We start from the raw sequence: 26999 nt of genomic DNA on the forward strand, positions 1-26999 counted from the left end.
TTGGCAAGGGTGAGAATCTCGAATCTTCACTGCCATGAACCAAAATGATAACTGAGACAGATTTGATGCATTTATGAACTAATTAAGTACACATTCAATGTGACCAGACCTTGTACAAATCACACCATTACATTTGCATCCCGTAGGAGTTTTGAAGAATACATATGACGTAAAATCTGTTCCTGACTTCGACACTATTTTGTTTCACTTTATAATGTTGGAAGCTAGCTCACATTTTGCTACATTTACTTGTAAAACTAAAGATTCACATTGTGCGAACATTAATAGTTCAAGTTCTCCATTTTAATCTGTTCGGGCAGAGAGCATTCCACATGTCTTCAGTTTGCATTGCTGCTGTCGGATTCTCACTGTAATTTAGGTTATTTCCAAACCAGGCCCCAATACCACCAAGTTTTAATTTCTTCACAATAGACGACTTTAGTGAAAGACTCTCTGGGTCATCATACCAGACCTCATGGTAAACACCTTTATCCTGCCAGAACAACCAACAAGAGTTAGATACAGCTGTTCGGGATCAAAGGGTATGGGGAGAGTCACAGAATCCCTACAATATGGAAGCAGGCCATTCAGCCTATCGAGTCACACTGACCCTCTGAAGAGCATCTTATCCAGACCCACCCCATATCAGTAACCCTGCATTTCCCTTGGTTAATCCATCTAGCGTGCACACCCCTGGACACTCTGGGGCAATTTAGCATTGGTAAATCCATCTAACTTGCACATCTTTGGACTGTGGGAGGAAACCGTAGCACCCACAGGAAACCCACACAGACACAGGGAGAATGTGCAAACTCCACACAGATGCCTGAGGGTAGAATCGGACCCAGGTCTTTGGTGCTGTGAGGCAGTAGTGCTAACCACTGAGCCACCATGCCACCCCAACATTTGAACATGGACAGCTTCAGTATCTAAGGAGTCATGAATGGTGCTGAACATTGTGCAATCGTCAGTGAACATCCCCACTTCTGTCCTTATGATAGAAGGAAGGTCATTGATGAAACGACTGAAGACAGTTGGGCCTAGGACACTCCCCTGAAGAACTCCTCCAGAGATGTCCTGGAGCTGAAATAATGTACAGGATGATCATTCTTTAGCTTTTGGGAAGAGCAGCCTCAAGGTAATTCCCTCTTTTTTACTCCAATGTCTGAAACATTGAACCTTTCTGGTCGTGTTCACCAAATAAACAAAAAGCTTACAGATCAAATGTATTCCCCAAAATTGTCATGTTGCCTGGAATGTTTCACTTCCCAGTGTAAAGTTCAGGAAGTATGGCATGAAGGAAATGAAAAGAAAGTCGAATCAGAGGGCGGCAGAGACGTCACTGAGAGGAATTCTGGGAGACAACACTGCAGTCACCATGACTGGTCTGAATATCACAGAGGAATTGGTGTCAGGGAGTGGTTAAACCTGAAACTCTGTATTAATGTAGCGTTCCCAACCCCGCCTCCTCTAACCAAAAAAAAGGCACTGTGAGGAGGACAGGCAAGGTAAGACTTTTTTTTCAAGTGTCCAAGGGTGGAGATGGCAGTTAGGGTAGTCGTATGCTCTTCCTGTCAGTTGTGGGAAATCAAGGAGCAGTCTAGTGTTCCTGACAACTACATCTGCAGGAAGTGTGACCAGCTGCAGCTCCTCACAGGCCACGTGGTTTGGTCGGAGAAGCAGCTGAACACACTGTGGTGCATACGGGGACAGAGATAGTGATAGACACCAGCTTGAGGGAGGTGGTCATACCACAGGTCCAGACAGATAGTTGGATCACTGCCAGGAGAGGCAGGTTGATGGTGCAGGAATCTCCTGTGGGTATTTGCCCTTCAAACAGGTGTACCATTTTGGATACTGTTGGGGGGAACGAATAGCCTGTCAGGAGATGGTACAAACAGCAGCCAGGCCTGTGGCACCACAATAGGTTCTGCTATAGAGCAGGGTGGGGTAAAGTCCAGGTGAGCGATAGAAGTTAGGTGACTTTATAGTCAGGGGCACAGACAGGCATTTCTGTGAATGAGACTCGAGGGTGGTGTGTTGCCTCTCTGGTGGCAGGGTCCTGGATGTCTCTGAGCAGGTACAGGACATTCTGAAACAGGAGGGAAAACAGACAGAAGTCATTGTCCACATAGACATTGGTAGGAAGAGGGCAGAGGTCCTACGAGGACAATTCAGGGAGTTAGGTAGGGAGCTAAAAAGCAGGACTACCAGTGTAGTAATCTCAGGATTACTAACTGTGCTGTGGGCTAGTGAGGCTAGGAACAGAGAGACAGTACAGTTGAACACGTGGCTACAGAGCTGGTGTAGGAGGGAAGGTTTTAGATATATAGAACATAGAACAGTATAGCACAGTACAGGCCCTTCGGCCCACGACGGTGTGCTGAACTTTTACCCTAATCCTAAGGTCTATCTAACCTCCACCCCTACCTTATACTATCATCCATATGCCTATGTAATAGCCACTTAAATGCCCCTAATGAGGCCAACTCCACTACCCTCTCCGGCAATGCATTCCACGCCCCGACCACTCTCTGAGTGGATCATTGGGATGTCTTCAGGGAAAGGTGGGACCTGTACAAGAAGGACGGGTTGCACCTGAACTGGCGGGGCCCCAATATCCCGGGCGGGAGGCTTGTTCGAGCTCTTCGGGAGGGTTTAAACGAGTGTGGCAGGGGGGTGGGAACCGGAACAACAGGCCAGTGAGTGCAGGGACTTAAGACAAAGGAAAGACTATATGCATAGTGCAGAGTGAGAGCAGGCCGAAGGATGTCACAGGGCTCAGAGGGACTGGAGGTCTGGAGTGCATTTACTTCATTGCAAGAAGTGTAACAGATAAGACAGATGAACTAAGAGTATGGATTACAGCATGGCATTATGATGTTATTGCCATTACAGAGGCATGGTTAAAGGAGGCGCAGGATTGGCAACTTAACATTCCAGGATATCGCTGTTTTAGATGGGATAGAAAGGGAAACAAAAGGGGTGGGGGAGTCAAATTGCTCATTAGAGGTCACACTACAGCTGTGTTGAGGGAGGACACATTGGAGGGTTCTTACATCGAGGCATTATGAGTGGAGCTCAGGAATAGGAAGGGTGAAATCATAATGTTGGGAGTTTTCAATAGACCTCCCTACAGCCCACATTAGACAGAGGAGTGGATATGTAGTCCGATACTAGAAAGGTGTGAAAAAAGAGGTTAGCTGTGGTGGGTGACTTCAACCTTCCTCTTAATGACTGTGACTCCCCTAGAGCTAGGGGCTTGGATAGAGAGCAATTTGTTAGATGCATCCAGGAGGGCTCTTTGAGACAATATGTTGACAATCCAACCAGAGAGAAGGCCATACTAGACTTTGTATTAGGAAATGAGCCAAACAGATGATCAAAGTTTCAGTAGGAGGGCATTTTGGACTTAGTGACCATAACTCCATAAGATTTCAAGTAGTCATGGAAAAGGACAAGATTGACACTCGGGTGAGGGTGATTTTTTTCTATTCATTTGTGGGATCTGGGCGTCGCTGGCTGGGCCCAGCATTTCTTGCCCATCCCTAGTTACCCCTTGAGAAGGTGGTGGTGAGCTGCTTTCTTGAACCGCTGGATTGACCCACAATGCCCCTAGGGAGGGAATTCCAGGATTTTGACCCAGCGACAGTGAAGGAACGGCGATATATTTCCAAGCCAGGATGGTGAGTGACTTGGAGGGAAACTTGGAGGTGGTGGTGTTCCCATATATCTGATGCCCTTGTCCTTCTAGATGGAAATGATCGTGGGTTTGGAAGGTGCTGTCGGAGGATCTTTGGTGAATTTCTGCAGCGCATCTTGTAGATAGTACACACTGCTGCTACTGTTGGCGGTGGTGGAGGTAATGGATGTTTGTGGATGTAGTGCCAATCAAGCGGGAGCTGCTTTGTCCTGGATGGTGTCAAGCTTCTTGAGTGTTGTTGGGGCTGCACTCATCCAGGCAAGTGGGGAGTATTCCATCACACTCCTCACTTGTGCCTTGTGGATGGTGGACAGGCTTTGAGGAGTAAGAAGTTGAGTTACATGCCACAGTATTCCCAGCTTCTGGCCCGGTCTTGGAGCCACTGTGTTTATGTGGTGAGTCCAGTTGAGTTTCTGGTCAATGGTAACCCCCAGGATGTTGACAGTGGGGAATTCAGTGATGGTAACACCATTGAATGTCAAGGGACAGTGGTTAGATTGTCTCTTATTGGTGATGGTCACAGCCTGGCATTTGTGTGGCGCGAATGTCACTTGCCAATTGTCAGCCCAAGCCTGGATATTGTCCAAATCTTGTTGCATGTGAACATGGACTGCTTTAGTATCTGAGGAGTCACGAATGGCGCTGACCATTGTGCAAACATTGGCGAATATCCCCACTTCTGAGCTTATGATGGAGGGAAGGTCATTGATGAAGCAGCTGAAGATGGTTGGGCCGAGGACACTACCCTGAGGAACTCCTGCAGAGATGTCCTGGAGCTAGGATGATTGACCTCCCACAACCACGACCATCTTCCAATGTGTCAGGTATGACTCCAACCACTGGAGAGTTTGCCCCCTGATACCCATTGATTGCAGTTTTGCCAGGGCTCCTTGATACCACATTCGATCGAATGCAGACTTGATATCAAGGGCTGTCACTCTCACCTCACCTCTGGAATTTAGCTCTTTTGTCCATGTTTGAACCAAGGCTGTAATGAGGTCAGGAGCTGAGTGGCCCTGGCGGAACCCAAACTGGGCTTCACTGAGCAGGTTATTGCTGAGCAGGTGCTGCTTGGTAGCGCTGTTACTGACAACTTCCATCACTTTACTGATGATCGAGAGTAGACTGATGGGGCGGTAATTGGCCGGGTTGGATTTGTCCTGCTTTTTGTGTACAGGACATGGGAAATTTTCCACATTGTCGGGTGGATACCAGTGTTGTATCTGTACTGGAACAGCTTGGCTCGGGGAGCGGCAAATTCTGGAGCACAAGTCTTCAGTACTATTGCCGGAATGTTGTCAGGGCCTGTAGCTTTTGCAATATCCAGTGTCTCTAACCTTTTCTTGATACCACGTGGAGTGAATCGAATTGGCTGAAGACTGGTATCTGTGATGCTGGGGACCAGTGGAGGAGGCCTAGATGGATCATCCACTCGGCACTTCTGGCTGAAGATTGCTGCGAATGCTTCAGCCGTATCTTTTGCACTGATGTGCTGGGCTCTTCCATCATTGAGGATGGGGACATTTGTGGAGCCTCCTCCTCCAGTGAGTTGTTTAATTGTCCATCACCATTCACAACTGGATGTGGTAGGACTGCAGAGATAGATCTGATCCGTTCGTTTTGGGATCGCTTAGCTCTGTCTATCACTTGCTGCTTTCGCTGTTTGGTGTGCAAGTAGTCCTGTTTGGTGGTTTCACCAGATTGATACCTCATCTTCAGGTATGCCTGGTGCTGCTCCTGGCATACCCTCCTGCAGTCTCCATTGAACCAGGGTTGATTCCCTGGCTTGATGGTAATGGTTGAGTGGGGGATATGCCGGGCCATGAGGTTACAGATTGTGCTGGAGTACAATTCTGCTGCTGTTGATGGCCCACAGTGCCTCATGGATGCCCAGTCTTGAGTTGCTAGATCTGTGCAAAGTCTGTCCCATTTAGCACGGTGATAGCGCCACTCAACACGATGGAGGTTGTTCTCAATGTGAAGGCGAGACTTTGTCACCGCAAAGACTGTGCGATGGTCACTCTTACAGATTCTGTCATGGACAGATACAACTGCAGCTGGCAGATTGGTAAGGATGAGGTCAAGTATGTTTTTCCCTTTTGTTGGTTCCTCACCACCTGCCGCAGACCCAGTCGAGCAACTATATCCTTTAGGACCTGACCAGCTCGATCAGTAGTACTGCTGCCGAGCCACTCTTGGTGGTGGACATTGAAATCCCCCACCCAGAATACATTTTGTGCCCATCCTCAGTGCTTCCTGTAAGTGTTGTTCAACATGGAGGAGTACTGATTCATCAGCTGAGGGAGGACGGTATGTGGTAATCAGCAGGAGGTTTCCTTGCCCATGTTTAACCTGAAGCCATGAGACTTCATGGGGTCCAGGGTCAATGTTGAGGACTCCCACAGCAACTCCCTCCTGACTGTATCCCACTGTGCCGCCCCCTCTGCTGGGTCTGTCCTGCTGGTGAGACAGGACTTATCCAGGGATGGTGATGGTGGTGTCTGGGACATTGTGTGTAAGGTATGATTCTGTGAGTATGACTATGTCAGGCTGTTGCTTGACTAGTCTGTGGGACAGCTCTCCCAATTTTGCCACTAAACCCTAGACAGGGCTGTTTCTGCCATTGTCTTTTCCGGTGTCTAGGTCGATGCCAGGTGATTTCTTTGAGACTTTGTGGCGATTGGTACAACTGAGTAGCTTGCTAGGCCATTTCAGAGGGCAATTGAGAGTCAACCACATTGCTGTGGGTCTGGAGTCACATGTATGCCAGACCAGGTAAGAATGGCCGATTTCCTTCAATGAAGGACTTTAGTGAACCAGATGGGTTTTTCCTGACAATTGGCTTCATTGGGCAAGGGCCAATTACATCCAAATTAGACAGGAACTGGGGAATGTGGATTGGGAGCAGTTATTTTTGTTGAGTTATTTATTATTGCGAGGACAATACATCTGGCATGTGGGAGGCTTTTAAAGACCAGTTGATTAAAGTGCAGGACATGCATGTCCCTGCAAAACTGGAGGATAGGAATGGCAGGATCCAGGAACCATGGATGACAAGGGAAATCGTAAACTTAGTCAAAAGGGAAAAGGAAGCATACGATAGGTCTAGGCAGCTACAAACTGACAAAGCCCTTGAGGATTATAGAGAAATTAGGAAGGAACTTAAACGCAGAATTAGGAAGGCTAAAACGGGCCATGAAATGTCTTTAGCAAATGGGATCAAGGAGAATGCCAAGGCTTTTTATGCACGTGTTAGGAGAAAGAGGGTATCAAGGGAAAGAGTAGGCCCACACAAGGATAAAGGAGGGAAGTTATGTGTGGAGCCACAGAAAGTGGGAGAGATCCTTAATAAGTACTTTGTATCGGTATTCACTGAGGAGAAGGACATGACTGATGTTGAGGTCAGGGAGGAGTGTATGAATACTCTAGAGAATGTCAATGGATTGAAGGAGGAAGGTTTGGGTATCCTAAACTGCATTAAGGTGGACAAATCCCCAGGACCAGATGGGATCTATCCCAGGTTACTGTGAGAGGCAAGGGAAGAAATAGATGGGGCATTACCAGATATCTTCACATCCTCTTTGACCACAGGTGAAGTTCCAGAGGACTGGAGATTAGCCAATGATGTTCCTTGTTTAAGAAAGGAAATTATGGGCCGGTGAGGAAGCTCTTGGAGAAGATACTAAGGGACCGGATATATGCACATTTGGAAGAAAAAGGACTAGTTAGTGACAGGCAGCATGATTTTGTATGGGGAAGGTCATGTCTCACCAACCTGATTGAATTTTTTGAAGAGGTGACAAAGGTAATTGATGAGGGAAGAACTGCGGATGTAGTTTATATGGACTTTAGTCAGGCATTGGATAAAGTCCCACGTGGCAGATTGGTACAAAAACTAAAATCACATGGGACTCGGGGTGGGCTTGCTAGATGGATACAAAACTGGCTTGGTCGTAGAAGACAGAGGGTAGCGTTGGAAGGATGTTTTTCAGATCGGAGACTGGTAACTAGTGGTGTTCCACAGGGACCAGTCTTGGGTCCTCTGTAGTATATATAAATGATCTGGAGGAAAATGTGGGTGGTCTGATTAGTAAATTTGCAGATGACATGGGGATTGGTGGAGTTGCTGATGGTGCCGACGATGAAAGGAAACAACAGGATATCGATAGATTGGCAACTTGGGCACAAAAATGGCAGATGGAGTTTAATCCAGACAAATGCAAGGTGATGCATTTTGGAGGATCAAATTTAGGTGTGGATTATACAGTAAATGGCAGAACCTTTAGGAACATTAACATACAGATGGATCTGGGTGTGCAGGTCCACAGTTCCTTAAAAGTGGCAATACAGGTGGCCAAAGTGATTAAGAAGCCATTTGGCATGCTTGCCTTTATCGGCCAGGGCATTGAGTACAAGAGTTGGCAAACCATGTTGCAGCTATATAAAACCCTTGTTAGGCCACATTTGGAGTATCGTGTACAGTTTTGGTCACCACATTACCAGAAGGGTGTGGAAGCTTTGGAGAGAGTGCAGAGAAGGTTCACCAGGATGTTGCCTGGTCTCCAGGGCACTGGCTATGAGGAAAGGTTAAAAAGACTAGGAACAAAAACAAAGTTGCTGGAAAAGCTCAGCAGGTCTGACACGATCTGTGAAGAAAAGATCAGAGTTAACATTTTGGGTCCGATGACCCTTCCTCAGAACCAAGGAAAGGTCAACGGATCCGAAACGTTAACTCTGTTTTCTCCTTCACAGATGCTGCCAGACCTGCTGAGCTTTTCCAGCAACTTCTGTTTTTGTTCCTGATTTACAGCATCCGCAGTTCTTTCAGGGTTTTAAAAGGACTTGGATTGTTTTCACTGGAAAGGTGGCAGCTGAAGGGAACCCTGATAGAGGCCTACAAAATTATGAGAGGCATAGATAAGGTTGAAAGTCAGATGCTTTTTCCCAGGGTTGAAGTTTCAATTATAAGGGAGCACAGGTTCAAGGTGAGAGGGGGTAAGTTTAAGGGAGATGTGCAAGGAAAGTTTTTCACACAGAGGGTGGTAGGAGGCTGGCATGCATTGCCAGAGGAGGTGGTGGAAGCAGGCCCATTGGCGACATTTAAGAGGTATCTGGATGGTTACACAAATAAGGAGGGAATAGAAGGATATGGACCAAATAAGGGCAGAAGGTTTGTTTTTTAGTTTCGTTAGGGCATGATGATTGGCACAGGCTTGGAGGGCCAAAGGGCCTGTTCCTGTGCTGTGCTTCTCTTTTGTTCTTTTAAAATCAGCAGCTCGATGTTTGGAAAACTCTGCAGTTTTCCTCTCAACTTGAAATTGCAACTTCAAACTCTTGTTAGCATTTGGTGACTACCTTGTATTTGCATCACATTAATACCTCAACCCACTTTATTTAAGCCGCACTTCCAATTCTCCTCTCCTTCTCCTGGAAATTGCTGATATGCAAGTCAGAGGAAGGATCTCGTAACTGCAACTCCCCAGCTATTGGCTAAAAGCTTCTTCACATCCATGCATGCTCCCTGACCACTATCCTTTTCAGGTGCCACTAGCCCTCACCCCCACCGACATTCAACACCACCTCCCGCTGGTCTTTGGCACTCACTGCCTGGCTGTGGATGAGCTGATGCTGCAGTAGGAGAAGGATAACAGTGGATGGAAGAGGAGCTAGAAACAGGAGACGTGCTGAGATATCACCAGTGAGTAAGTAGGATACGCAGAGGGTAGGAAAGTGGAGTGGTCTGGGAAGATGAGGTGGTTGAGAGCCATTGAGCAGAGATGGAACATGCAATTGAGATGTGAACCTTGGTGCGAGGCCTATGTAGTGTCAGAAGGAGTGAGCGGTGGCCCTGTGAATGTGATGTGGCAAAGAGAAGATGGTGGCATTTACCCCTGAGAAGGGCACAAAAACACTGACCTCCCTTGTGTACTGCTGGGCATTCTGTTTCACCATGGACACATCAGGGGCTACAATTCATATCCAGGCTGCTTGTGTTTGAGGGCATGGTCTCTGTAGTGAATGTAACAAGGTCAGCCGGGTTGACCTCATAGAATATTTTAATCTGGTCCAATTAGGGAGCCCTGGCTGACGGAAATAAATGGGAGTGTCAGATGTACATTTCACTCTGAGAGCTGGCTCTGAGGGAGCTGGATCAGTCTCAAGGACTCTCCACATGTAAATAAAGGGTGACTTGGTGATGGGAGACTGGCCTCTGTGGAGTTATTTCATTGGCAATGAGAGAAAAACATGCCCCGGAAGAGATTCGCTCACAACAGTCGATTTTGTGTCGGGGTAAGCATTTCTGGCATCATGCTGTTATTTGGGAGGCTTGAGTTGTTCAATCCTGTGTGCCAGTATGTGGAAACAATACTTTATTTTATCAGGGCAAATGACATTGTGGCAGATGAAAAGCAACTTCTCCTGACAGCTTGTGGACCCGCAACTTTTTTGGTTATTAGAAGTATAACTTTCCTTGAGGCACGGATACTAAAACTGTTCAAGAGTTGACAGATTTAGCTAAGGAACATCACGACCCCAAGCCTCCTCTAATTCTGAGATGCTATCAGTTTTACTTGGCAGTTCAAGAACCATAGGAATCTGTATTGGGATTTTTGATCAGGTTAAGAGGTGCATGATTTTGGTTTAACCCTTAATGAGATATTGACAGACTGTTTGTTATATGGAATTAATGTTGTGACCATGCAAAAGTACCTACTAGCTGAAGCCCAACTGGGCTTTAAACAGGCACTACCCCTTTATCTTTGGAAAATGCAGCAAGTGGAGCATATGAGTTATAGGGTATTCTGATAGAAGTGGACACCCTTGCCAGGCTGACTGAGCTTGGGGAGCACCACTTGAGTGAAGGCAATTACATAGCCTTATTCAGGACATATCCTGAACAGAGGGATTCTATGTCAGCCCACAGTAAAGCCCCAAAACCTCAAGCCTCAGCCAAATGGTTAAAATTTTCTTCAGAATCTGGCCCGACAAGCCATTGTAGTTGCTGCTGGTATGTGGATTCGGGACAGCAAAAGAATCCCACCAGAACTAAATGGAATAACAGAACTCATAGGCTGATATCCGGGAGAGTGCACACCCTGGAAAGTCCACCTACATGTGGTTTGGAACGGTTAAATTGCTTAGCAACATCCAAATCAGAACCAATCAAAATGAACTCCTAGTTAAATGGTCACCCTGTTGCTATGGAGGTCGATACCAGTGCGGCCACTTCAGTGATTGCAGAGCCAGTCTTTAACAAAATTCACTCTGGACTCCAGCCCTACATTTGTGTAAGACCTCAGCCAGACTGGGAACCTTCACAGATTGAGCATAACTTTCGTTCCAGTCTCTTATGAGAAGCAGCTGGTTCAGTTACCACTGATTGTAGTAAAAGGCTCAAGCCTTTTGCCTGATGGGGTGAAATTGGTTGAGAAAGATTCAACTTGATTGGCCCAACATTTTTTGATTAGAAAATGGCTGCCTGAGTGAAGTCCTAAGTAAATAGCTGAAAGTTTTTCAGTAAAGTGGGAGGCTAGTCCACATTATATGTTGACCAAGAAGCAATTCCATGATTCTGCAAGGCCCGTCCTGTGCCATTGGCCTGTTGAACAAAAGTAGAGGCAGAAATCAGGAGGCTGGATAGTGAAGGAATCATCAAACCAGTCCAGTTTGTGGAATGGGCAGCACCGGTCGTACTGATTGTAAAGCCCGATGATTCAGTTTGCCTCTGTGGGGATTTTAAGCAAATGGTAAACTGCTTCTCATAGCCAGATAAAAACCCAATCCCTCATATAGAGGATTTATATACAAAGCTGGCAGTGGGGGCTGTCCTTCGCAAAGCTGGACTTGAGCCGTGCGTACTTGTAATTGCGGTTAGATGAGGATTCCTGGATGTATGGTACAGTTAACACCCATAAAGGATAGTGCCAATATACAAGATTGCCATTTGGGGTATCATCAGCCTGTGCCCTTTTCCGGCAGACGATGGAGAATATTTTACAAAGTCTACCCCAGGTCGCCGTTTGCCTGGATGACGTGCTAATAACCAGGAAGACTAATAAAGAGCATTTAGAGAACTTGTACCTCATGCTTAAACGTTTCTCCAAGGTGACTGTACGCCTTAGGAGGGAAAAATATGTTTCCAGGCACACCAAGTGACCTTCTTGGGCTACAGAATCAATGAGACCAGGTTACACCTGTTGGAAGATAAAGTGAGGGCGATCAAAGGTGCCACAAATGTACTGGAACTTAGATCTTTCCTTGGGCTACTGAATTAGAATGAAAAATTCATACATAATCTTGCGCCCTTACATCTGCTATTGAAAAAGGGTCAGCCTTGGAAATGGTCTCATAGCCAAGATGTAGCCTTTAGGGAACTGAGAAGCAGTTATCGTTGTCTAAGCTGTTAGCACACTGTGATCCCAAGCTAGACGCGGTGCTGACATGCAACGCCTCCCCGTACAACATCGGGATAGTGTTGGCTCACTGGTGGCCCAATGGAAAGGGACGCCCTATAGTGTAAGCTTCCCAGACTTTGGCTAACGCTGAGCAAAGACGTTCCCAGGTAAAGAAGGAAGGTTTGGCAGTCATCTTTGGTGCGAGAGAATTCTACCAATATCTTTACCGATGTAAATTTATAAAAATAACGGATCGCAAACCCTGCTAGGGTTACTTAAAGAAGACAGGGCTGTGCCACCCCACAGCTTCAGGTTGAATTCAGCTGTGGGCTCTAATCCTAAGTGCATATAATTACAAGTTGGAATACCATCTGGGAGGCCAAGTGGTACATGCGGATGCCTTGAGCCACCTCCCATTGATGCAAACAACACCAGTGGTGCCTCCACTAGATGCGTCCATTCTGGTTTTGAACTTTCTGAACACTCTTCCGGTCACCACTGACGATATCAGACTGTGGGCGCCAAAAGATCCTGTCCTTGTGAAACTAAAACAGCTGGTGGTGATGGGGGCAGCGAAAGGGCCAACATAACCAGAAATGGAATTTTTTTGGACCTGGAGAGACTGGATCACGGTAGAGGATGGCATATTATTATGGGGCGCAAGAGTGATTGTCCCAAGCAAAGCTCACCACCAGATACTGGCTGAACTCCACCAGGGTCATCCAGGGGTTTCCAAAATGAAGACGTTGGCAAGAAGTTATGTCTGGTGGCCAGAAGTGGATGCCAATATAGCCACATTGGTGGGGCAGTGCCCAGAGTGCCAACAAAGATTCCTACCAGCAGCTTCCCCACATTTGTGGGAATGGCTGGGTAAACGCTGTTACACAGTGACTATGCTGGTCCTTTCATGGGCTCAATCTTCTTGGTCATTATAGACACCCATTCAAAGTGGCTGGACATGTATAGTGTTGACTCGTCAAACACGGGGATTATGGTTGAATCTTTCACAATACATAGACAAATGGAATTGTTGGTCACAATATTCTTTTGTTGTCAACAATAGGCCACTGTTTACCAGCAGGGAATTTGAGTATTTCCTAAAGTCAAATGGCATTCGGAATGTAAGGACAGCTCCATACCATCCATCATCCAATGGATGGGTGAAAACAGCAGTCCAAACTTTGAAGGCTGGCTTAAAGAAACCGTCTACAGCTTCACGTGACACCAAACTGTTCCAGTTTCTCATATAGCTACAGGGACAGCTCCAGCAGAGTTGCTAATGGGGAGAAGACTCCACATCAAGTTAAATCTGATCTTCCTGAAAATGGGGGAGACGGTGAAACAGCATCAGGAATGCCAACGCTGGACACAAGACTCCTCTAAGCGAAAGAGGCAGTTTACTTCAGGAGGCAAAGTTTTGTGCCGAAACCGGGAGAATGGCCATGCATGGATAAAAGGCATGGTCGACGCAAGATCAGATCCCGTGACATATACAGTTTAGATAGGAGAGGCAGTCCTGAACAAGCATATGGACCACATGAAACCTCGCAAACGGGGCGGGAGCAAAACATACCCGGTGATTCAGAACCTGTGGGCTCTCCCCGTCTGCCTAGCGTCAAAGAAACCTCTGAGGTTGAGATGGACGTGGCAGATGTTGTAGTCTCGATGCTGTTGCCACCTGAAGAAGATGAATTTCGGCCGAGATGCTGTAGGTGCAAGAGGCAGGCTACAGTCTGGTATATGCCACCAGTAGGCGAGTAAGATTCGGAGGGAAACACCCCGGGAGAAGCTACAGGAAAAGAACAGGCCTACAGCCCAGGACTTAGTGGGGAAGGGTTGTAGTGATTGTAACGAGGTCAGCCAGGTGGATCTCATGGAATATGAGTTCCCTGATTGGACCAGATTAACAGCCCCAATCAGGGAGCCCTGGCTGACAGAAATGAACAGGAGTATCAGGGGTTCTGCTAAGTCTAGGAGCCAACTCTGTACTAGCTGGGTCAGTGTCATGTACTATGCATGTGTAAATAAAGGATGACTTGGTGGCAGGATACCAGCCTTCGTGGAGTTATTTCAGTCTCCATTATGGTGCAGGAAAATGAGCAGCTCTCCTGCTCACCCAGCAGGATCTCCAGGTCCATGTCCACATGGTGGAGAACGTCAACTGCCTCTCTGGGTCATGTTCTTGCGGCACCACCTACATGGGCATCAGTCCCTGGGTCACAGCGTCCCGAGTGTTGTGTAGCCAGGCTTTAACTATAGCATCAGTATTATCAATACCCAGGGTGATGGCATTGGCAAGCACCTTCAAATCTCTAGCCCAGCAAATCCCCACAAAAAATGCCACACAACTTTGGTTGCATTATCAGTGATGAGCTGAATGTCACATGAGAAAGGTCACTCTGAGCCATAAGTGAACCAGACACCATCAATCTTACTCGACAAAACACATGAACATGCCAGCCTATAGGCAGTGACTGTTCCCTTGATTGGCAAGATGGCATAATCACATCCTCTTTAAAACCTTGCATTTATGTAGCAACCTGGAGCACCTTTCAAAGCACATACATCGCTGTTAAAATGTGGAAAATGCAGCAAGAGTTTTGTTGACAACAAGATTCCAAAAATAGCTTATAACAATGATCAGAAAATCTTTCAGAGATGTTATTTGAGAAGTAAATATTGCTCAGGACATCAGGGGAAACAGGCTGGCTGCTCTTCAAAGTAATGCTTTGGGATGTCTCTTGCAAAACAGCACATCTGACCTTGTCTGCAACTGGTTATGCAAAATGTATAACCAATGCAATGGTTATGCTGCTTACTCCAACTTTCTCGTCAATTATAATCATAGAATCATACGGCACTGAAATAGACCCTTTGGTCCAACCAGTCCATGCCGAACATAATCCCAAACTAAAATAGTCCAACCTGCCTGCTCCTGGCCCATATCCCTCCAAACCTTTCCTATTCATGTACTTATCCAAATGTCTTTTAAACTTTGTAACTGTGCTCACATCCACCACTTCCTCAGGAAGTTCATTCCACACACGAACCACCCTCTGTGTAAAAAATTTGTCTCTCATGTCTTATTTAAATCTCTCCCATCCCCCTTAAAAATGTGCCCCTTAGTCTTGAAATACCCCATTCTAGGGAAAAGACAACTACCATCAACTCTATCTATAGAGTTCATGATTTTATAAACTTCTGTCAGGTCGCCTCTCAACCTCCTTCACTCCACTGAAAAAAAGTCCCAGCCTATTCAGCCTTTCTTTATAACTCAAACCTTCCATATCTGGCAATGTCCTGGCAAATCTCTTCTGAACCCTCTCCAACTTAATAACATCCTTCCTATAACTGGGCAACCAGAACTGGACGCAGTATTCCAGAAGAGGTCTCACCAATGTCCTGTACAACCTCAACATAACTGAGCAATGAAGGCAAACATGCCAAATGCCTTTTTTGCTGAACAAACTGGATATTCGGAACTTTGCTAAACCCTGCGCACAGCAAATACTGCATCATGAAACACTGTGATATTCTCACTTGACAAGGAATGCTGTAGAGTACAGTCTCCACTGTGTTTTGTCTGATAGTCTTACCGTGTAAACAAAATACGGAGATTTGTAGTTATCATCCCAATATCTACCAGTGATCGATCTGGGCAGCATCTGCATGGTCTCTTTATATGCAATCCGCTTTGCAATTTGGGAACTGCATGGAGCACTTTTAAAAGTAAACTTCGGCAATTTGCATCTTCCAGGCTGTAAAATACAAAAGGGATGACATAATTGTATTTGTTGATACAGTTGCATAGCTAATATCAAAAATATAGAAATTAACTGCTTGATCTCCAAGTTTACAGGCGACAAGAGACAATTTGTAACATAGGACTATGGTAACCTATCTCCTCCTTAAATTTTATTGCAATGGCCACGCTCATGAGGCGATGACCTAGTGGTATTATCGCTGGACTATTAATCCAGAGACCCAGATAATGTTCTGGAGACCCAGGTTTGAATCCCGCCATGGCAGATGGTGGAATTTGAATTCAATAAATATCTGGGATTAAGAATCTAATGATGACCATGAATCCATTGTTGATTGTTGGAAAAACCCATCTGGTTCACTAATGTCCTTTAGGGAAGGAAACTGCCATCCTTACCTGGTCTGGCCTACATGTGACTCCAGACCCACAGCAATGTGGATGACTCTTAACAGCCCTCTGGGCAATTAGGGATGGGCAATAAATGCTGCCCGGCCAGCGATGTCCTCATCTCATGAATGAATAAAAAAAAAATACTCAATGCCCCAGCAGTCACCACCGTCTGGGACACTGACCCTGTGAGAGAAGTAATTTCTCTTCACCCCTGTTTTAAATGTGCTACCCCTTATCCTAAAACTATGAGCTCTTATTATGGATTCCCCCACATGAGGAAATATCCTCTGTATGTCTACTTTGTCAATATCCTGTCAATGTAGTTTTCACAAGAAAACATAATGAAACCATGAATGCTGTAATATTAGATGAACAATCTCATTAAAATTATCAGAAAAAAAAATCATTATTTTTATCTCAGGAGTATACACAAGTACTCAAACCTCAGTGAAGAGTTACCTCTATCTTTGCTAAAGCCCTCTGTTCAGTTGCCACAGCTTTAATTAGACTCCTTCTGGCCAAATGCTCCTTATTCAAATCCATCTAGCACACTGACTATCCAATTAAGACAACTTACTCTGTAATTGTAATTTAGAACTGCCCATTATTTTAGTTTTAATTTCTTCTAGCCTTTTTATTCAAAATCTTTGCATATTTAATTTAATATTTTTAGTATTTCTCTTCTATTTTTACTTTTTACAAATTTACAATGGCATCTTTTGACTTGCTCTCTGTGCTTAACTTATTCAAACTATTTAATGCTTATTTTCTAGAGTTAATGTCCTTATCCCAGACCTGCAAAATTAAACGGCAAACTTAGCTCACGCATTACTTAGAATGAATTTCCTAAACTCATATCTTCAACAGCCTCTCTGATGCCTTCGTATCTGTTTGCTTCTGTAGCTTTAGTCTTATAGAACTCTAAGTAACCGAGGACTTTTCCCAGTCCTGACTGCTTGGAGATTGCTACTGACAGAACCTCTGCTGTTATGAACCTCTTCTCTTTCCATGAACCTATTCCTAGTATCACCTCACCTTTGGAGGTCATAAAACTGAATTCAGAAAACACTTTAGTAATTATCTGTGACAAAGTTAGGTCAGGGTAGTGATAGTATTAGGTTACAGTTTGGGTTATTTAACTGAAATCACACAATTTGTTGTAAATACTGTTTTGAATTCTATGTTCGAAACAGTTTTCTCATCTTTAGAGTCATAAAGTAATACAGCATGGAAACAGGCTCTTTGGTCCAAACTGGTCCATGCTGCCCATGGTGCCCACTCAGCTAGTTCCAACAGCCCACATTTGGTCCATATCCCTCTAAACCCTTCCCGTCCATGTACCTATCCAAATAGTTTTTAAATGCTGCTATTGTACCTGCCCCAACCACTTTCTCTGGCAGCCTATTCCATATACACACCACTCTCTGTGTGAAGAAGTTGCCCCTCAGATCATTCTTAAATCTTTCCCCTTTCCACCTTAAACCTATGCCCTCTCATTTTCAATTCCCTATCCCTGGGAAAAAGACTATATGCATTCACCCGATCTATGCCCCTCACGATTTTATACACCTCAATAAGGTCACCCCTCATTCTCCTACGTTCCAAGGAATAAAGTCCCATCTTGGCCAACCTCTCCCTATAACTCAGGGTCTTCCTGGCAACATCCTCATAAATCTTCTTTGCACATTTTCCAGTTTAACTATATATTTCCTATAACAGGGTGACCAAACAGTACACAATATTCCAAGTGTGACCTCACCAATGACTTATATAACTGTAACATAACGTCCCAACTCCTATACTCAACGCTTCGACTGATGAAGGACAGCATGCTAAATGCCTTTTTCATCACCTCTGATGCCGCTTTCAACAAACTATGCACTTGTACTCCTAGATACCTCTGTTTCACAACATTCCTCATGACTTTACCATTGACTGTATAAGTCCTACCTTGGTTTGACTTTCCAAAGAGCAACACCTCACACTTATCTGTATTGAACTGTATTTGCCAATCCTCAGCCCACTTCCCCATCTGATCAAGATCCCTCTGTAATTTTTGGTAACCTTCCTCGCTATCAACAATACCTCCTAACTTTGTATCATCTGCAAACTTACTAATCATGCCTTGTACATTCCCATCCAGATCATTTATGTAAATAACAAATAACAAAGGTCCCAGCACTGACCCCTGTGACACACCACTAGTCACAGGCCTCCAGTCTGAGAAACAACCTGCAACTATCACCCTCTGCTTCCTACCATTGAGCCAATTATGAATCCAATTACGTGGGTCTCCCTGGATCCAATGCAACCTAACCTTCATGACTAGTCTGCCATGCGGGACCTTGTCAAAGGCCTACTAAAGTCTGTATAGACAACATCCACTGCCCAACCCTCATCTATCCTCTTGGTTACCTCTTCAAAAAACTCTAAAAGATTTGTCAGACATGACTTCCCGTGTACAAATCCATGCTGACTATCCCTAATCAGACCTTGACTATCCAAATGTTGGTTGATCCTGTCCCTCAGAATCCTTTCCAATAACTTGCCAACCACTGATGTCAGGCTCACTGGCCTGTAGTTCCCTGGTTTGTCTTTGCTACCTTTCTTAAACAATGGAACAACATTAGCCACTCTCCAGTCTTCCAGAACTTCACCAGTGACTAAAGATGAAGGAAGAATCTCTGCAAGGGCCTCTGCAATTTCTTCCCTAGCCTCCCATAACATCCAAGGATGGACTTGATCAGACCCAGGGAATTTATCCACCTTAATGCGATCTAAGGCTGCAAACACCTCCTCTCTGGTAATATGTACGAGGTCCAAAACATTCCCACTTGTTTCTCTTATTTCCTTAGCATCCATGATTCTCTCCTCAGTAAAACACTGAGGAGAAATATTCATTAAAAATCTCCCCCATCTCCTGTGGCTCCACACATAAACAGCCATGCTGATCTTTAAAAGAATCAAGTCATTTCTTTGCAGAACTGAAAATCCATTTTCACACACATTCGCAACCATAAATAATGTAAAATGAGCCTTCATAAGAGTTGGGGAGTTCAGGTACAGATTAGTAAACGTTGAACAGAACCATGGACAGATTCGAAGGATTGAACCCTCTACTACAGTTCCAATGTTTCTTTAATTCTGTGCAATTAACAATCTATTGTACAATTAACTTTAATTTATAAACTGAATCTACAAGAACACAGTTCTGAGAATATCCTAATGAATTAAGATATTAAAAGGCATGAATACAGTCAAGACTGACAGCACATCAATGGATACAAATAAAAATTAGAGACAAGTTAGTGGAGGGCAAATACTAAAATTGTAACATTTCTGAAAAATTCTGGAAGGAAGCTAACTAATTACAAAATAATGGGCTTTTCCAAATTAGATGCCCTGTTGGGGCAGTGAGTGTGCCAGAAGAATTAGTTTCCAACAAACTGACTTTACAATCAGTTCTAATAGAGTGATAAAGACATACAGTATGGAAGCAGACCCTTTTGCCCAACCAGTCCATGCTGACCACAATCCCAAACTAAACTAGTCCTATCTACCTACGCTTGGCCTGTATCCCTCCAAACATTTTTTATTCATGTACTTATCTAAAAGTCTTTTAAACATTCTAACCGTACCCGCATCAACAACTTCCTCTGGAAGTTCATTCTACACACGGACCACTCTCTGTGTTAAAAAAAAGATTCTTTTTTGAATCTTTCTCCTCTCACCTTAAAAATATACCCCTAGTCTTGAAATCCCCCACCCTAGAGAAAAGACAACTGCCATTCACCTTACTGCTCTCTAGATTTTATAAATCTCTGTGGTTGGTTTGCTCGCCGAGCTGGTTCGTTCATTCGCATATGTTTCATTACCCTGCTGGTTAACATCATCAGCGCAGCCTCTGACAAAGCGCTGTTGTGTTTTCCTGCCTGGTATTTAAACTCTGGGGTCCATTGGAATTGATTACCTCATTGCTGGTTTTCCTTTGCAGCGGAGTATATACAGGGTCTACTCTGTGTGTTTGTTGATGTCTTCTTGGTGGAGAACCAGGCCTCTAGGAATCCCTGTGGTTGTCTCTCCTTGGCCTGTCCTAGGATCCTGGTGTTGTCTCAATCAAACTGGTGGTTTTCCTTATCCGTGTGAATGGAGATGAGTGAGTATTGGTCATGTCTTTTTGTTGCTAGTTAGTGTTCATGTATCTTGTGGCCAATTTTCTTCCTGTTTGTCCAATGTAATGTTTGTCACAGTCCTTGCATGGAATTTTGTACATTACGTTGGTTCTGTTCATAATGGGTAAGGGATCTTTGGTTCGAGTTAGCAGTTGGTGCAGGGTTGATGTGGGTTTGTGTGCCACTCTGATGCCCAATGGTTGTAGGAGTCTTGTGGTCAGTTTGGATATGTTTTTGATGTAAGGTAGCGTGATGAGTGTGTTGGGGCATGCAGTATGTTCCTGGTGTTGTTCGTGTGGTAGGCATCGTCGGATCCAGCTGTTCGGGTATCCATTGTCCTTAAATACTTGGTAGAAGTATTCTTCTTTGCTTTGGCATAGTTCTGGGTTGCTACAGTATGTTGTCGCTCGTTTAAATAGTTTGTGGGTGTTGGGGTGGTTACTGTTGAAATTCAGTACTTGATCAGTGTGTGTGGCCTTTCTGTGTACCTTCAGCAGGAATTCCCCGTTGGCCCTGCGTTCTACCCTGATGTCTAGGAATGGGAGCTGTTCGTTCTTTTCTTCTTCCCCAGTGAATCCGATGTTGTTTATTAGTTGGTGTGTCTCCTCTAGTTTGGTCCATTTGATGATGACGAAAGTGTTGTCCAAATATCAGATCCATAGTTGGGATCGGATTTGCGGAAGGGCCATGCTTTTGAGTCTCTGCATCATTGCTTCTGCTATTGCTGACGAGGTGCTTTGGTCTTCGTTGTAATTCCTTGGCTAATCCACGTGATGGTGTGCCTGGGAGGGAGACTATGGATCTGAGGGGTACTTCCAGTTTGTGTACCTTTGGGAGGCCGTAGAATCGGGGGGTGTTTGTCCCTTCTGGTTTCATTTTTAGGTAGTCTTTGTTGATTTGTCCAGTCTGTTTGAGTCTCTTTAGTGTGTAGATTATTTTATTACCCAGTTGCGGTGTCGGGTCTATTTGCACTTGCCGGTATGTATTCGTGTCTGCGAGTCGTGCCTGTGCTTTAGTGAGGTAGTCCCATTTATTTAGTATTACTGTCATGCACCCTTTGTCTGCTGGTAGTATTGTGATGTTCTTGTCCTTTTTCAGTCCTTCTAGGGCCTTCCTTTCTGATGTGTTAGGAGTGTTAAGTTCGCTCCTTCTGGTCAGTGTTGGGATCACTGTCTGTCCTATGGCTTGTTGTGCTTCCTCAATGATGCCGTTGGTCTTCAGTGTGGCTAGAAATTCTGTCTTATTAGTGTCGCTCTGGCTGCAGCTGAGTCCACGTATTAGAACAACTTTCTCTGTGTCTGTTAGTTTCCCTTACCCACTATGGACAGATCCAACGTGATATACAAAATTCCATGCAAGGACTGCGACAAATATTACATTGGACAGACAGGAAGAAAACTGGCCACAAGAATACACGAACACCAATTAGCAACAAAAAGAAGCGACCAATACTCACTCATCTCCATTTACATGGATAAGGACAGCCACTAGTTTGATTGGGACAGCACCAGGATCCTAGGACAGGCCAAACAGAGACAAGCATGGGAATTTCTACAGGCCTGATTCTCCACCAAGAAGGCCATCAACAAACACATAGAACTAGGCCCTATATATACACCACTGCGAAGGAAAACCGGAAACAAGGTAATCAATTCCAACAGACACCAGAGTTCAAATAACAGGCGGGAAAACACAACAGCGCTTAATCAGAGGCTGCACTGATGATGTTACCCAGCAGGGTAATGAAACGTCTGCAAATGAACGAACTAGCTCGGTGAGCGAACCAACCACAGCATCTACAAACCAAGCTACAGAGCTACTTAAGAACCTTTATAAATCTCTAAGATCACCCTAAAACCTCCCACAGCCCAGTGAAAAAAGTCTCAGCCTCTCCAGCCTCACCTTATAACTGAAACGTTCCACTCCTAGCTACAGTCTGGTAAATCTCTTCTAACCCTCTGCAGTTTACTAACATCCTTCTTATAGCAGTGCGACCAGAACCAGACACAGTATTCCAGAAAAAGACTCACCAAAGTCTTGTACAACCTCAACATAATGTCCCAATTCCTATACACAAAGGTCTGAGCAATGAAGACAAGCATGCTAAATGCCTTATTAACCATGCTGTCTATATGTGACACAAACTTCAAAGAATTATCACTTGAACCCCTAGGGCTCTCTGTTCTATAGCACTACCCAAGGCCCTAATTTCAATTGTATAAATCCTGCCCTTTCTTGTTTTACCAAAATGCAATACTTTTTCTTGCACAATGCAAACTAACCATTTCTCCTTACCTCATAGAAATGCTCACAAGGATAGTCATAACCAAACCATGGGAGTCCTAGTACGAGCTTTTTGGAATCAACACCCAGCTTGATATAATGGGACAGACCTAAATGGGCAGAAATATGATGGTCTTAGGTTAGCATTGATATGGAGCAGGCACACCCTCTAACAGAAGATCACACTGTTCATACCTGTTAATGTTTGGTGATAGGGAGCATTTGCTTTCGCAAAGCACTCATCCCACATTTCAAGTTGCATGTCATAGGCCTTCACATGTAAAAAGTCACAGGACTTTGCTATTGATGTGTAATCATTGCACATGCCAACTCGACAGTCTGGAGACCAAGGGACACTAAGTGAGACCTATGGAACAAACAGCAAGAGAAAGTTAATCATATCCCACAACTGATATTGGGTAAGACTAACATTATGCGATTCTTTAAAGTGCTCCCAAATGTGGATGGCTCATGGGAACTGTGAAATTAACAGAGTAAAAGGACATCAGTGATAGAGACATTACAGCACAGGGAGAGGCCACTTGGCCCATCGTATCTCAACCAGCACTCTGCGGACCAACCCAGCCAGTCCCAGTCACCTGCTCTCTCTCTGGATTGAAACAGTTTATTGTTCTTTTGTGTCTATTCAATTTTCTTTTGATCATCTTCACTTCCATTTTCCTGGTTGGCTGCAAGTTTCAGGTCATTAAATCTCACAGCGCAAAACAGTTCTTTCACATATTGCTCCATGTCTCTTTATCCCTTAGTCCTCTACCATTAACTAGTGAGAAGAACTTTATACTTGTTTACTTTTCTCTAAGCCTGAAAAAATCTCTTCTCAACTCCCTTGGTCCAACAAGAACAGCCCAAGCAGCTCCAAGCAAACCTTGTGGCTTAAATTCTGCACCTTGGAATTATTTTGTTTAATGTTCTCTGCACGATCTCAAGGAATCTCCTATCCTTCCAAAAGAGATGAGCATTATCAAATCAGCCATGATCTTGTTGAATAGCAGAGTAGACTCAATGGACTGAATGGCCTACTTCTGCTCTCTATGGTCTTCTTGTCTTATGGTTGTACGCAACTTTGGAAGGATTATGCAGGGTCTGTATAAATAAAGATTTCCTCTCCTTTACCAAGAGTCTTCATGGAGTAAATAAGGACAAAACATTTCCCGTGGCAGGAGGCTCAGTAAACAGGATTCAGAGATTTCAGAGAATTGCCACAAGAGCCCGACACAAGGTGAGATGAGTGTTTTGCACATGGAGTTGAAATGCAGCGTGGAAGTTGATTCAACAGCAACTTTCAAAAGGGAACTGGATAAAGATATGAGATAAACTGGAGAGCAATGGGGAGAGAGCAGGGAAATGGGAGTCACTGGGTGCCTTTTTCAAAGAGCAGGCACAGGGCTGATGGGCCAAATGACCTCCTTCTGTGCTGTATCATTCTTAAACACATGTGAAAGTTACAATTCAGATCTTGCCAATGGTGGAAGCTGTGCGTCGATCCAGCTGTCTCATTGGAGGCTCCAATTGCTGCATTACCGAGCCCTGCTGCACCTGCAGCTGAAGTTGATTCAGCGTAAAATATCTTACAACTGCCTTATGACAGGACGATGGACTAAAAAACAGCGACTAAAAATCAACATTTCAATTCACCTCTTCAGGAAAATAGATCCATGTTTATTTATAAATGCCTAATTAGTTAAACAAATGACAAAAACAGAAATTGCTGGAAAAGCTCAGAACTGTTCTGAGGAAGAGTCACTCGACCCAAAATGTTAACTCTGATTTCTCTCTGCGGATACTGACAGACCTCCTGAGCTCTTCAAGCAATTTCTACTTTTGTGTCTGATTTACAGCATCAGCAGTTCTTTTGGTTTTTACTAAACACATGATTTGGCTCCGTTTTGTGAAAAGCGGCTCTTTCACCTGAGATCCAGGTATTTCACGATGGAAGACACCTTCTATCTGCTCAAGCAGTTTGGGTAGTTTTTGATGATTTCGAATAGGATTCGACAGTTCCAGGAGGATTCCATCCATGAACTTAATCTTTGTGAAATATACAGTGTCTTTGATCCAATCTGTCTGTTCCTTTTCATCTGTCAACTGTTTCTGATGTACACGCTCTGGTGGAATGAGAAGAAATGCAAACTAATGTTGTTAAAGCTTCAATCACAGAATAGACAATCTCATGGTACGTTACCAAACAAACCTGCCAACTTTAACAAGAAATGAGGGGAGGGAGAGTCAATTAGAATTTGCATTTGCATGGCATCTTTCACATCCTCTTACATCCTTCATATCCAATGAATTATTTTTTGAACTATGATCACTGTGTTTTTCTATGTTGATGTAATGGTGAATATGTCCCCACCAAGGTCTCACAGACAGGGCATCAGATACTTGACCAGCTTGCTATTCTGATGGTGCTAGTTGTGAGTTTAATATTGCCCAAGTCATCATGAGAACGCTGTGTTCTTCTTTCAGTTGTTCCCTTTCGAGGTCCTCTATACCCACCTGTACAAGCATGTCAACCAATGTTCATTGTCTCATCAGCACCATGCTCAGATGGGCAGAACAGTGGCAAATGGAATTTAGATGTGAAAAGTGTGAGGTGATGAATTTTGGGAGGACTAACAAGGCCAGGGAATACTCATTGAATGGTAGGACCCTGGGAAATACAGAGGATCAGTGGGATCTAGCTGTTCAGAGATCCTTGAAGGAAAGGTAGATAAGGTGCTTAAGAGGCAGATGGGATAGTTGCCTTTATTAGTCCAGGCATTTAATATAAAAGCAGGGAGATTATGATGGAGCTGTATACAACACTAGCTGGACTACTGTGTGCAATTCTGTGCAAAACTGTAGGAAGAATGTGATTGCACTAGAGTAGGATGCAGAGGAGATTCACCAGGATGTTGCCTGCGATGGAGTGATTCAGCAATGAAGAGAGGCTGGATAGGCTCAGGTTGTTTTCTTTAGAGCAGAAAAGGCTGAAGAGGGCACAATTTAAATGTGTAAGGTTATGAGAGGTTGAGGTTCGGTAAGGTAGAAGGAAACCTTTTCCCTCAGTAAAGGGATCCAAAATCAGGGGACACAGAGTTAAAGTAAAGGGGCAGGAGGTTTGGACAGTATTTGAGGAATTTTATTTTCACTGAGGTGGTAGTGAGATCTGGAATTTACTGACTAAAAGGGTGATAGGGACAGAAACCCCCAAAGCATTTCTGAAGAATTCAGATGAGCACTGGAAATGCCATAGTATACTGGAAAATGAGATTACAGGGCTTGAGGTGTTTGACGACCAGCATAGAGACAATAGGCTGAAGGGCATCTTTCCATGCTGTAAAATTCTATGGAGTGGAATCTTACAGGGATCTGAGGGATGTGGGCCAGTCTGAGATTTGAAGCTAATCAAGCCAGAAGTTCAGTAAGACCCAGGAGCACACTGCCCACTCTTGCCGAGGGGTGAGGGGAATTTCGCGTGAGGCAGTGGTGAGCTGCCAATCAAGGGGGAATTCCAGTGTGTTGTTATTCAGCCAAACGCAAACAGAGATGCAGGAGAAACTCAGTGGGTCTGGCAGCAACTGTCGAGAGAAGAGTTAACGTTTCGAATCCAGTCTGATTCTCCCTCAGAACCCAGCTTGCCTAGTAACAGCCTAACTCCCCTCATTAATATTCAGCTTCCTATCTTCCCGCTTCCACAAATATCTCTGTTTCCTCCACCCCCTCCCTAAGCCACGACATTCCCGCCTCCTTTAGTATTGACTACACCCACTGCCCTAATAGATCCCCCCACCCCACTTTAACCTTCCATTGACTCACCGCCAAGACGAGATTCGCCTGAGACCTCTGACCTCCCTCGAGGAGCAGCCGCTGGATGTGAGGGTCCAGACAAACAAGGTGCCAAACGAAGATGCTGAGAATTCCTGACATGGGACCTGGAGTGGGTTCCCAGTGACGTCAGCTTTCTCTCTGCTTGTCCCTGTTGCATAGGACCAATCCGCATTTCCTGGCATCATCCATGGGCACCAGCTGGATGTGCCCTTCATCCACAGAAATTGGCATCTGGGATGTGCCAATCCTCTATGACCATGGTGGCACTTCTCTGATTGCAGATTGCTGAGGAAGCACATCCCTGCATTGTGGGGCACAGCGGTCACTAGCATTGAAAGGTTGCTGCATGGGCAGGCTCCCAGCTCACGGGTTAGACCCAACTGCATCTCAGGACTGCTCGCTTGCTCTCTCAGCGCTCGCTCACTTATGCGCGCATTGTCGCACCATCCATGATGTGCCAT

At 44.8% G+C, this 26999-nt stretch overlaps 1 protein-coding gene across 1 annotated transcript; it reads right to left on the reverse strand.

The window, feature by feature from the left end:
- Nucleotides 1-289: 289 nt before the first annotated feature.
- LOC125484143 (di-N-acetylchitobiase-like) lies at nucleotides 290-26999 on the reverse strand. The gene is made up of 6 exons (XM_048601558.1): nucleotides 26906-26999; nucleotides 24637-24833; nucleotides 22903-23074; nucleotides 22720-22817; nucleotides 15696-15857; nucleotides 290-493 (listed from the first exon to the last, which is right to left on the reverse strand). The coding sequence occupies exons 1-6, from the start codon at nucleotides 26997-26999 to the stop codon at nucleotides 290-292; spliced, it is 927 nt and encodes a 308-aa protein (XP_048457515.1).

The sequence above is a fragment of the Rhincodon typus genome, chromosome 10 (assembly GCF_021869965.1).
Source record: "Rhincodon typus isolate 14 chromosome 10, sRhiTyp1.1, whole genome shotgun sequence".
NCBI lineage: Eukaryota > Metazoa > Chordata > Chondrichthyes > Orectolobiformes > Rhincodontidae > Rhincodon > Rhincodon typus.